Below are 13347 nucleotides of genomic sequence, written 5' to 3'. Positions count from 1 at the left end.
GATGAAAGTGGGATTTTCCTTCCTCTACTCTCATACTTTTTTAGGTAATCACCATTAATAGTTCTTCCTTATCACCTTTACTATGTGTATCTAAATATATGAGTGTGTGTGTGTGTGTGTGTGTGTGTGTGTGTGCATGTGTGTGTGTGTGTGTGTGTGTGTATATATATATATATATATAAGCTTACTTATTTTGAGAGAGAAAGAGAAATAGAGAGTGTGCGGGGGAGGGGCAGAGAGAGAGGGAGACACAGAATCTGAAGCAGGTACCACACCGTCAGTGCAGAGCTGGATGCAGGGCTCCATCCCATGAACCGTGAGATCATGACTGAGCCAAAATCAAGTGGCAGATATTTAACCGACTGAGCCACCCGGGAGCCCCCAAGCGTATATTCTGAAAAAATGTGATTGCATTTGGATTAGGAGGGAAGCCTGCATAGGGCGACACGGATCCCAGGGGCCCGGAGCACTAATGGAGGGGGTTCTGGGCTTTGCAGCACCCTGCAGGCATCGTGGCTCTGGTTGGGGAAGGGGAGTGAGTGGGGGTGGGGATGCATGTGTGGTGAGTTGGAAACACTTTCTGGCCTCAGTGCAAACCTGGCCAAGGAAGAGCAGAGGCGAAAAAAGAGGCGGCTGAAGAAGCGCATCTTTGCAGCCGTGTCAGAGGGCAGCGTGGAGGAGCTGCTGGAGCTGCTGGTGGAGTTGCAGGAGCTTTGCAAGCGACGTCGTGGCCTGGAAGTGGCTGGTCAGTGCCTGGCTCCGGCAGAGACGGTACAGGGCTGGGGGCCCTGCGTGCCTCCTGCTCTGCCCCAGCTCTGATGGCCTTCCATCAACCTTCCCCCATGACAGCCTGTGAGGAGGGCGTGTGAGGAGCCCAGAATGCTGGGCTGGGGACTTTGAACCTGACTCTGAGGGCAATGGGGAGCCATGAAAGGGCTTAAACAGGTAAACGTCGTGGTCTGGCTCCTGCATGGCGGATGGGAAGGAAGCTATTCAGGCGAGGTGGGGACCGCAGCATCTGAGTGGGGGAAGGTGACCAGCTCTTCAGCAGTGGAATTGGCTGGACTCAAGGACAAGGAGGGCGAGAGAAAGGGAGGAGTCTAGGGTGGTGCCATTGGTGACTTGGTGGATGGTGGGGCCCAAGCTGTTAGCTTGGGGAGTAGCTTGTTAGGGGGAGGTGATGAGCTTTATTTGTAGGCTACCAGGAGGAGGCAGGCTGGAGATTTCAGGGTGTCAGCACTGAAGTGGACAGTGGAAAGCCACGCAGTGGGTGAGGTTGTCCCCTGTAAGGGAGAGGGTACAGAAAGCAAAGAGCAAAAGGCCTCAGATAAGCCTCTCCGGGGCCTTGGGGGAGGAGTAGCTGGAGAGGGAGGAGGGGAGTGTGCAGCAGGGGAGGGCCTGGAACAGGGTCTAGAGGTTTGAGCCTGCAGCCCCCACACCCTGCCCCCCCCCCCCGCCAACCCCGCCAGGAGCAGACAGGCCCCTCCTGCAGCTCATTCTGTTTCCCTCCCCGCAGACTTCCTTATGCACAAGCTGACGGCCTCTGACACGGGGAAGACCTGCCTGATGAAGGCCTTGTTAAACATCAACCCCAACACCAAGGAGATCGTGCGGATCCTGCTGGCTTTTGCTGAAGAGAACGACATCCTGGACAGGTTCATCAACGCTGCATACACAGAGGAGGCCTACGAAGGTATGCTGCCGTGCAGACAGGGATTGCAGAGGGTCCGGTGGGAGCCAGGCCACGCAGGGACACTGCTATCACCGCAGAAAGCACTTAGCATTAGCACCACATAGCAAGCATGCCTCTCTTCCTTTGTTCTGCAGATAGCTTTGAGCACTGACCACATGCCAGGCATTGTCTTTGGCACCAGGGTACAGTGGTGAATAAGACAGATGTAGGCCAATGCTCCAAATAAGGTAATTTTAGATGGAAAATGCTATGAAAATAAAATAGAAGAAGGTAATTGGATCAAAAGTGACTGGGGACAGGCAACTTCAGAATGGATAAGCAGGGAGGTAATCTTTGACCTGTGGCCTACGTGGTGACAAAAGATTTGGAGCAGGGCAAGGGCAAAAGCCTGAGATGGGAATGAGTTTGACACACTGGAGCAATGGAAAGAAGGCCAGAGAATCTGTCAGACAGCTGGGTGAGGCCAACACATGGCAACTGTTGTCATCGCTACCATGAACCACCCCATTTGGGTCTCAGTGTTGTGGTTTCTCTCTTAAATGGGCTGGAGAGGGGCAGGGAGATCAAATCTGAGATGGTGTTTCGCTGCCCAGCAAATCTGTTGTGAATAATCTGTAAGATGTGTCCTCCCTGGAGATTTTGGACTCAGTACACATCCCATTAGGGTCTAATGAGGTACAGAAATGATGGGCTCAGGAATTACTGGATGCCATCCTGCTGATATGCCATGGGGCGCTAAACATTGCTCTTTGCAGGTGATGGTCTAGCTCGGGCCCTCAACTTTTCTCATGGGAGAAAGTCATTTTAATTTTTATTCATTTATTTATTTAAACTACAGACTCTCTAAAGGGTTTTCGTTACATGCAGGAAAAAGTCAAAGATTGTGAAAACTCCACACTGTTGATCAGAAGAGAGGAAACCCAGGGAAGACTGCTGCCACTGAGTGCTGAGCTGTACACTGAGCTCCCTGGTGGCCAAAGCAAAGAGAGAAACTGGATGAGCTATAAAATGTTCTCAGCCTGCCACCAGGGAGTTGATAGTAGTCTTGTAGCCAGGGAGGTTTAGGCCAGTGCCTCAGGCTTATCTGTCCTGATTCTTCTCCCTTTCAGTCCCCTTCTGTTCCCCTTTTTTTCCTGTCAGCATTACAGGGACTTACATACTCCCTTTTCTAGTAGCATGTTCCCCTTGAGGGTGGGGATGGAGTCTGTCTTGCCCATAGTGGATTCCCTGGGATGCTTGGCGTCTCACATAAGATGTCCTTAATAAATGCTTTTCGAATGGGCGAATAAATGAAGATTAGTGTATTAAGGCTTTGCTGTCCCAGCTGCAACCCCTGACTTCTGCCCTTTCTCAGCCTCCCCTCACCCCTTCCTTCTTTGCTGGTGGGCTTGTTGGGGGCTGTGAGCACCCACTCTCTCTCCGCATGGTGGGAAGAGCCGTTTATTTCTGTCTTCCCAGAAACCAACCCCACCCCATTTTTTCCCTCTGATGGTATCTTCTGGCACCTTTCCTTCAGTCCTGGGTGCTGCCTGCCGCCTGGGGCTAAGGGGCTCCAGCACCACCAGTGTCCTCTTTTTCCTCACTCTGGGCATGTTACTTTGCTTTTCTTTCTGAGTCTCAGTTCCCCCGGCAGGTAGAGGCTAATGTTTCCTCCATATGCTGCCAAGAGGATCCAAAGATAACTAATATTTCCTCCATATGCTGCTAAGACGATCCAAAGACCACTTTTAAAATATTATAATTTTTAGCATTTTATTAGAGGCCTTCAGAAACATGCCTTTTCCAAGGCAATTTATGTAGTTAAAACATTTATTATTAAAAGTTTTAAACATATATTTGAGATATTAGCTTAATGAACCATTATATATCCATTGTTGAGATTCAACATAACTATTTTTTTTAATTTGTTTTTTTTATTGATATATGAAATTTATTGTCAAATTGGTTTCCATACAACACCCAGTGCTCATCCCAAAAGGTGCCCTCCTCAATACCCATCACCCACCCTCCCCTCCCTCCCACCCCCCATCAACCCTCAGTTTGTTCTCAGTTTTTAACAGTCTCTTATGTTTTGGCTCTTTCCCACTCTAACCTCTTTTTTTTTTTTTTTCCTTCCCCTCCCCCATGGGTTCCTGTTAAGTTTCTCAGGATCCACATAAGAGTGAAACCATATGGTATCTGTCTTTCTCTGTATGGCTTATTTCACTTAGCATCACACTCTCCAGTTCCATCCACGTTGCTACAAAAGGCCATATTTCATTTTTTCTCATTGCCACGTAGTATTCCATTGTGTATATAAACCACAATTTCTTTATCCATTCATCAGTTGATGGACATTTAGGCTCTTTCCATCATTTGGCTATTGTTGAGAGTGCTGCTATGAACATTGGGGTACAAGTGCCCCTATGCATCAGTACTCCTGTGTCCCTTGGATAAATTCCTAGCAGTGCTATTGCTGGGTCATAGGGTAGGTCTATTTTTAATTTTCTGAGGAACCTCCACACTGCTTTCCAGAGCGGCTGCACCAATTTGCATTCCCACCAACAGTGCAAGAGGGTTCCCGTTTCTCCACATCCTCTCCAGCATCCATAGTCTCCTGATTTGTTCATTTTGGCCACTCTGACTGGCGTGAGGTGATACCTGAGTGTGGTTTTGATTTGTATTTCCCTGATAAGGAGCGACGCTGAACATCTTTTCATGTGCCTGTTGGCCATCCGGATGTCTTCTTTAGAGAAGTGTCTATTCATGTTTTCTGCCCATTTCTTCACTGGGTTATTTGCTTTTCAGGTGTGGAGTTTGGTGAGCTCTTTATAGATTTTGGATACTAGCCCTTTGTCCGATATGTCATTTGCAAATATCTTTTCCCATTCCGTTGGTTGCCTTTTAGTTTTGTTGGTTGTTTCCTTTGCTGTGCAGAAGCTTTTTATCTTCATAAGGTCCCAGTAATTCACTTTTGCTTTTAATTCCCTTGCCTTTGGGGATGTGTCGAGTAAGAGATTGCTACGGCTGAGGTCAGAGAGGTCTTTTCCTGCTTTCTCCTCTAAGGTTTTGATGGTTTCCTGTCTCACATTCAGGTCCTTGATCCATTTTGAGTTTATTTTTGTGAATGGTGTGAGAAAGTGGTCTAGTTTCAACCTTCTGCATGTTGCTGTCCAGTTCTCCCAGCACCATTTGTTAAAGAGACTGTCTTTTTTCCATTGGATGTTCTTTCCTGCTTTGTCAAAGATGAGTTGGCCATACGTTTGTGGGTCTAGTTCTGGGGTTTCTATTCTATTCCATTGGTCTATGTGTCTGTTTTTGTGCCAATACCATGCTGTCTTGATGATGACAGCTTTGTAGTAGAGGCTAAAATCTGGGATTGTGATGCCTCCTGCTTTGGTCTTCTTCAAAATTACTTTGGCTATTCGGGGCCTTTTGTGGTTCCATATGAATTTTAGGATTGCTTGTCCTAGTTTCGAGAAGAATGCTGGTGCAATTTTGATTGGGATTGCATTGAATGTGTAGATAGCTTTGGGTAGTATTGACATTTTGACAATATTTATTCTTCCAATCCATGAGCAGGGAATGTCTTTCCATTTCTTTAAATCTTCTTCAATTACCTTCATAAGCTTCCTATAGTTTTCAGCATACAGATCCTTTACATCTTTGGTTAGATTGATTCCTAGGTATTTTATGCTTCTTGGTGCAATTGTGAATGGGATCAGTTTCTTTATTTGTCTTTCTGTTGCTTCATTGTTAGTGTATAAGAATGCAACTGATTTCTGTACATTGATTTTGTATCCTGCAACTTTGCTGAATTCATGTATCAGTTCTAGCAGACTTTTGGTGGAGTCTATCGGATTTTCCATGTATAATATCATGTCATCTGCAAAAAGCGAAAGCTTGACTTCATCTTTGCCAATTTTGATGCCTTTGATTTCCTTTTGTTGTCTGATTGCTGATGCTAGAACTTCCAGCACTATGTTAAACAACAGCGGTGAGAGTGGGCATCCCTGTCGTGTTCCTGATCTCAGGGAAAAAGCTCTCAGTTTTTCCCCGTTGAGGATGATGTTAGCTGTGGGCTTTTCATAAATGGCTTTTATGATCTTTAAGTATGTTCCTTCTATCCCGACTTTCTCAAGGGTTTTTATTAAGAAAGGGTGCTGGATTTTGTCAAAGGCCTTTTCTGCATCGATTGACAAGATCATATGGTTTTTCTCTTTTTTTGTTGTTAATGTGATGTATCACGTTGATTGATTTGCGAATGTTGAACCAGCCCTGCATCCCAGGAATGAATCCCACTTGATCATGGTGAATAATTCTTTTTATATGCCGTTGAATTCGATTTGCTAGTATCTTATTGAGAATTTTGGCATCCATATTCATCAGGGATATTGGCCTGTAGTTCTCTTTTTTTACTGGGTCTCTGTCTGGTTTAGGAATCAAAGTAATACTGGCTTCATAGAATGAGTCTGGAAGTTTTCCTTCCCTTTCTATTTCTTGGAATAGCTTGAGAAGGATAGGTATTATCTCTGTTTTAAACGTCTGGTAGAACTCCCCTGGGAAGCCATCTGGTCCTGGACTCTTATTTTTTGGGAGATTTTTGATAACCGATTCAATTTCTTCGCTGGTGATGGGTCTGTTCAAGCTTTCTATTTCCTCCTGATTGAGTTTTGGAAGAGTGTGGGTGTTCAGGAATTTGTCCATTTCTTCCAGGTTGTCCAATTTGTTGCCATATAATTTTTCATAGTATTCCCTGATAATTGTTTGTATCTCTGAGGGATTGGTTGTAATAATTCCATTTTCATTCATGATTTTATCTATTTGGGTCATCTCCCGTTTCTTTTTGAGAAGCCTGGCTAGAGGTTTGTCAATTTTGTTTATTTTTTCAAAAAACCAACTCTTGGTTTCGTTGATCTGCTCTACAGTTTTTTTAGATTCTATATTGTTTATTTCTGCTCTGATCTTTATTATTTCTCTTCTTCTGCTGGGTTTAGGCTGCCTTTGCTGTTCTGCTTCTATTTCCTTTAGGTGTGCTGTTAGATTTTGTATTTGGGATTTTTCTTGTTTCTTGAGATAGGCCTGGATTGCAATGTATTTTCCTCTCAAGACTGCCTTCGCTGTGTCCCAAAGCGTTTGGATTGTTGTATTTTCATTTTCGTTTGTTTCCATATATTTTTTAATTTCTTCTCTAATTGCCTGGTTGACCCACTCATTCGTTAGTAGGGTGTTCTTTAACCTCCATGCTTTTGGAGGTTTTCCAGACTTTTTTCTGTGGTTGATTTCCAGCTTCATAGCATTGTGGTCTGAAAGTATGCAGGTATGATTTCAATTCTTGTAAACTTATGAAGGGCTGTTTTGTGACCCAGTATATGATCTATCTTGGAGAATGTTCCATGTGCACTCGAGAAGAAAGTATATTCTGTTGCTTTGGGATGCAGAGTTCTAAATAGATCTGTCAAGTCCATCTGATCCAATGTCTCATTCAGGGCCCTTGTTTCTTTATTGACCGTGTGTCTAGATGATCTATCCATTTCTGTAAGTGGGGTGTTAAAGTCCCCTGCAATTACCACATTCTTATCAATAAGGTTGCTTATGTTTATGAGTAATTGTTTTATATATTTGGGCGCTCCGGTATTCGGCGCATAGACATTTATAATTGTTAGCTCTTCCTGATGGATAGACCCTGTCACTATTATATAATGTCCTTCTTCATCTCTTGTTACAGCCTTTAATTGAAAGTCTAGTTTGTCTGATATAAGTATGGCTACTCCAGCTTTCTTTTGGCTTCCAGTAGCATGATAAATAGTTCTCCATCCCCTCACTCTCAATCTAAAGGTGTCCTCAGGTCTAAAATGAGTCTCTTGTAGACAGCAAATAGATGGGTCTTGTTTCTTTATCCATTCTGATACCGTATGTCTTTTGATTGGCGCATTTAATCCATTTACATTCAGTGTTATTATAGAAAGATATGGGTTTAGAGTCATTGTGATGTCTGTATGTTTTATGCTTGTAGTGATGTCTCTGGTACTTTGTCTCACAGGGTCCCCCTTAGGATCTCTTGTAGGGCTGGTTTAGTGGTGACAAATTCCTTCAGTTTTTGTTTGTTTGGGAAGACCTTTATCTCTCCTTCTATTCTAAATGACAGACTTGCTGGATAAAGGATTCTCGGCTGCATATTTTTTCTGTCTAGCACACTGAAAATCTCGTGCCAATTCTTTCTGGCCTGCCAAGTTTCAAAAGAGAGATCAGTCACGAGTCTTATAGGTCTCCCTTTATATGTGAGGGCACGTTTACCCCTTGCTGCTTTCAGAATTTTCTCTTTATCCTTGTATTTTGCCAGTTTCACTATGATACGTCGTGCAGAAGATCGATTCAAGTTACGTCTGAAGGGAGTTCTCTGTGCCTCTTGGATTTCAATGCCTTTTTCCTTCCCTAGTTCAGGGAAGTTCTCAGCTATTATTTCTTCCAGTACCCCTTCAGCACCTTTCCCTCTCTCTTCCTCCTCTGGGATACCAATGATGCGTATATTATTTCTTTTTAGTGTATCACTTAGTTCTCTAATTTTCCCCTCATACTCCTGGATTTTTTTATCTCTCTTTTTCTCAGCTTCCTCTTTTTCCATAACTTTATCTTCTAGTTCACCTATTCTCTCCTCTGCCTCTTCAATCCGAGCCGTGGTGGTTTCCATTTTGTTATGCATTTCGTTTAAAGCGTTTTTCAGCTCCTCGTGACTGTTCCTTAGTCCCTTGATCTCTGTAGCAAGAGATTCTCTGCTGTCAGCTATACTGTTTTCAAGCCCAGCGATTAATTTTCAACATAACTATTTTTAATTACATAAATAACACATGAACAGAGTTTCATTGTCAAACATTTAAATATTTAAATTAAGTTAAAAAATTCCTTTGCCTATTTCCTACGGTCCAATCCAGAACTGATTATTATGGTGTGTAGACTTGGAAGACTTTCCTAGGCTTTCTACACATGTGTCTGTGCGCACATAGAAGTAGATGGTTTTATTTATTCACTTACCTCCTTAACATAGAATAGAATGGTGCTGTTTGCATTGTTCTACGACTTGCTTTTTTTTTTTTTTTAACTATATGCCTCAGACACCTTCCCATCTCAGAATATGAGTCTGTATGAAAGTCTGTCTACTTAAAAAAAAAATTTTTTTTTAATATCTACTTTTGAGAGAGAAAGAGGCAAGTGGGGCAGAGAGAAATGGAGACACAGAATCCGAAGCATCTGCCTCCTTTTACCTGCTTAGTCTGAGGATGGCTATCCTGTGGCTAATTTCACTATTCCCCTGTTGATGGCTATCTGAATGTTTTCTAATTTTTCACGATGACAATAGCACAGTGCACATTCTTTTTTTTTTTTTTTAATTCAAGTTAGTTAACATATAGTGTAATAATGATTTCAGGAGAGAATTCAGTGAGTAATCACTTACGTATAACACCCAGTGCTCAGCCCAACAAGTGCCCTCCTTAATGCCCCATCACCCATTCAACCCATCCCCCACCCCCACCCAACACCCGTCCAGCAACCCTTAGTTTGTTTTCTGTATTTACGGTTTGCCTCCTTCTCTGTTTTTATCTTATTTTTCCTTCCCTTCCCCTATGTTCATCTGCTGTGTTTCTTAAATTCCACATATGAGTGAAATCAAATGATATTTATCTTTCTCTGACTGACTTATTTTGCTTGGCATAATACACTCTAGTTCCATCCACATTGTTGCGAATGGCAAGGTTTCATTCTTCTGATAGCCTAGTAATATTCTATTGTATATATGTACCCCATCTTCTTGATCCATTCACCAGTCAATAGACATTTGGGCTCTTTCCATAATTTGGCTATTGTTGATAGCACTGCTATAAATATTGGAATATATGTGCCCCTTCGAATCAGCATTTTTGTATCCTTTGGATAAATACCTAGTAATGCAATTGCTGGGTCATAGGGTTAGCTCTATTTATAATTTTTTGAGGAACCTCCATACTGTTTTCCAGAGTGGCTGCCCCAGTTTGCATTCCCACCAGCAGTGCAAAAGTGTTCCCCTTTTTCCGCATCCTCGCCAATATCTCACAGTGCACATTCTTGTCTATGACCCTGTGCTCAGTGTGCACATTTCTAGGAAAATACTTTGATTTGGATTTTCTGGGTTCAAGGAAATGTATAATGATAATTGCCAAATTTGCCTCCAAAAAGTACTGCTTTATTCTCCCCCAAATACTCATCTTCTCACCCTTCACTAATATTGGAAATTATCCTTTTGTTTGGTTTTGGTTTTTGCCAATCTGGCTGGTGAAAAGTGGAAAAGTGTTAACTTGTTAGATTCTAACTTTCATTTTCTTGATTATCAATGATTCCAAACAGGTTTCACTTTCTTCATTGGCCTTGTGAATTTTCTTCTCTGTGAGGTGCTTGTTAATAATTTTTTTCTCAGTTTTCTATCAGGTTGTTTGTCTACTGGCTAATATATCAGGAACTTTTAAAAACATACTGTCTCTATATCTCAGATATTTTCCCCAGCCTATCAGTTGCCTTTTAACCTTCTTCTTTTTTTTTTTTTTATTTTTTTAAACGTTTATTTATTTTTGAGACAGAGAGAGACAGAGCATGAACGGGAGAGGGTCAGAGAGAGAGGGAGACACAGAATCTGAAACAGGCTCCAGGTTCTGAGCTGTCGCACAGAGCCCGACGCGGGGCTCGAACTCACGGACCACGAGATCGTGACCTGAGCCGAAGTCGGCCGCTTAACTGACTGAGCCACCCAGGCGCCCCGCCTTTTAACCTTCTTTAAGATGTCTTTTGAAATACAGAAAGCTTTAGTTTTTATCTTATCAAACATGTTTGTTTTTCTCTTGTGGTTGTTTCTGCATTTTATAACTTAAGAAGGTCTTCGCTGCCAAAAGGTTAGTTATAAATGAACTTTCCATTTTTTTTAAACGCCAAGTTCTTTAATCCACCAGGACTTTATTTTGTGTATGGCACGGCACGGTGGCCTCTCTCTGGAAAATGCTGTTTCTGGTGGGGCATTCCGAGACCCTTCCCCACCCCCAGCCTTCCAGTCCCTTCCATCTGGAGGCTCCACAGCCTCCACCAACAGGGTTAAGGTCCCTCCAGCCCCTTCCTGCTACTGCTCCCCTGTTCTGTTCCTCAGTCCCTGGGGCACCATTCTCCCAGCTCCTGGGCTAGTCACCCCTTCTCTCCCAATCACTCCCTCAGGCCATGCTGAGGACTCTTTCCCCTAAGGGTCTTTGGGCCTCAGCATTTCTTTCTCCTCTGGAGCGACAGTTCCTCACAAATCTGGGCTGATTCTAATGCATCCTCCAATTCTGCACCCAGAGTGATGGGAAAATACACAGGTAGAAAACCCCAAACTCTGGTCATGTCACTTGCCTGCTTCAATGCCTTATGACTTCCCACAGTCATAAGGATAAAGTCACAGGATAAAGTTCCAACCTCTTAACCTGGCCTACGAAGTCTTGAGCCAGCCCACCCAGCCTTGATAAACTTAAGCGGTCTCAGCATAGAGGTCACTTCTGGGAACTGTGGCCCTGCCCCCCTCCGGCTATGTTGAGTTCCTGCTCTAGGTACCACAGCCCTTGCCCCTCCCAGTATCATAGCACTTAATTCCCAGTGAGACCGTGAGCTTCTCGAGGAAAAGAATCAAAACCACACCCCATGTACTTCCCTGTCCCCAGCGCCTGGCACGGGAGCACAGAGCAGTCACTCCATCAATATTCCTTGCGTCCATGCGAATGAATGGAGCAAAGAATGAAGCTGGGATTCTTGACAGCTGGGCGACACAGACCAGACAGGCAGCTAGTGTTTAGCTGTGGCTCTGTGGAGGGTGTGGAGGCCCCAGAGGAGGCGTCACCCAGGGCGCAGCCGCTGAGCGACCCTCCCCCATCCCCACCCTGTCCGCAGGGCAGACGGCACTGAACATCGCCATTGAGCGGCGGCAGGGAGACGTCACTGCGTTGCTCATCGCTGCTGGCGCCGATGTCAACGCCCACGCCAGCGGGGTCTTCTTCAACCCCAAGTACCAGCACGAGGGCTTCTACTTTGGTGGGTACCGCCCCCGCCCGGCACGGGCTGCCCCAACCGGCGCTGGGGCACAGGGCCTGGAGCCCCCACTGCTGATCCCTGCCTGCTCAACATGTCCAAGGCCCAGCAGTACAGAGCCGGGACCGGGGAGGCCGCAAGGGGCAAACCCTTCTGAACCGGACATCCAGGGTGGACCAGAGAGGGAGGGGCTGGAGAGGTGGGGAGAGAATGGGAGAGCTGCATTCTGGGGGCGTCAGCTGTGATCTTAGAGGGCACTTGGGCATCCAGTTGAGCAGCCCTGTGTAGGGAACCGAGACTTGGGGGACAAAGCCCTATTTTATAGGCGCAAAGACAGGTCCCCAGAAGGGGAATGATTTGCCAGTGTAGTAAGGAGCTGATGCAGGCACTGGGCCCAGTGCCTTCCAGGAATGCACCTAGGAAGTCAAAAGTAAGAGGGGAAAATTTCCTGACTCACAAGTTAGAGAATCCAAAAGCAATTGGGGTCAAGACACTCTGGGTGAAGAAAAGATCATTACATATACTTTAGATACAGTGAAATTCACAGTTTTAACGGACCGTTCTGTTCAGCTCCACAAATGCATACAGTTGTGTAACCACCACCACGATTAGGACAGGACATAAATAGTTCCATCACACCAGAAAACTGCCCACACAACTTTGTCAACCTGTCTTCCCACTCTAGCCCTTGACTGACAACCTCTGGCCTATTTTCTCTTCTGAGTGGTTTTTCAATCAGGACAGCCTGGGTCTGAGCAGCCAGGAGGACAGGGTCTTGTCCAGTCCATTGCCCAGCGTCAGACCCCGTTGGAGACAGTGTTGGGAAATGTCTGTAAGGAGGGATGAAGAGAGGGAACAGGAGGGAGATTGGAAAGAAAACAGCAGGAGACCTGTTGTCCGGTCCTGGTTCTATCCCAGGCTTGCTGTGTGACCATGTGTGAGTCACCTGCCTTCTCTTTTTTTAACAAGCATTTATTGATCACTTACTATATATACCAGGCAGTGTTCTGGGTGTCGGAAATGTATCAGTGAACAAAACGAGGATCCCTACCCTCATGGAACTTACATTCTACACTGGAGGAAAACCATCAACAATAAACATAATAAATAAGAACACCATAAGATATGTTAGAAAATGCTAAGTGCTCTTGAAAAAATAAAAAGTAAGGCAGGGGAAGGGGAATTGGGAGTTCCAGAGCAGGAAGGAGGTGGATTCCAATTTTAAATAGTGTGGTTAGGGTAATCATTGAAAAGATGACGTTTGCACAAAAGATTTGGAGGAGGTGAGGGAATGAACAATGTAGACACTGAGAAACAGCACTACCAGCAGAGCGGATGGCCTGTGCAGAGGCCCTGAGGTAGGAAAATGCCTGGTATGTTCTAGGAAAAGGAAGAAGGTCGTTGTGCCTGGAGGGAAATTATGAGGGTAAGAGAGAAGATGATGTCAGAACATGTAGGGCCTTGTGGGCTCTTGTTCTAACTTGAGCTTTTATTTTGGGTGAGGTGAGTCTCAGGTGTTAGTAGGGTCAATCTGGCGGCTGTACTGAAGGCTGAAGGTAGTGTTAGAGGGCCAGAGTGGTAGAAGAGAGACCAGTTAGGTT

The 13347-nt window shown here is 44.7% G+C and overlaps 1 protein-coding gene across 2 annotated transcripts in view; it reads left to right on the top strand.

Annotated features, from left to right (window-relative positions):
• TRPV3 (transient receptor potential cation channel subfamily V member 3) overlaps positions 1–13347 on the top strand; it is a 42603-nt gene that overhangs the window by 9975 nt on the left and 19281 nt on the right. For both annotated transcript variants that reach the window (XM_040455554.1, XM_040455553.1), the window contains exons 5-7: positions 591–745; positions 1517–1693; positions 11609–11749. In XM_040455554.1, coding sequence (XP_040311488.1) covers positions 591–745; positions 1517–1693; positions 11609–11749 — 473 coding nt within the window. The remainder of the gene's footprint in view (positions 1–590; positions 746–1516; positions 1694–11608; positions 11750–13347) is intronic.

The sequence above is a fragment of the Herpailurus yagouaroundi genome, unplaced genomic scaffold (assembly GCF_014898765.1).
Source record: "Herpailurus yagouaroundi ecotype Mexico unplaced genomic scaffold, PumYag 215, whole genome shotgun sequence".
Classification (NCBI taxonomy): domain Eukaryota; kingdom Metazoa; phylum Chordata; class Mammalia; order Carnivora; family Felidae; genus Herpailurus; species Herpailurus yagouaroundi.
This window is presented reverse-complemented; position numbering and strand designations above follow the sequence as displayed.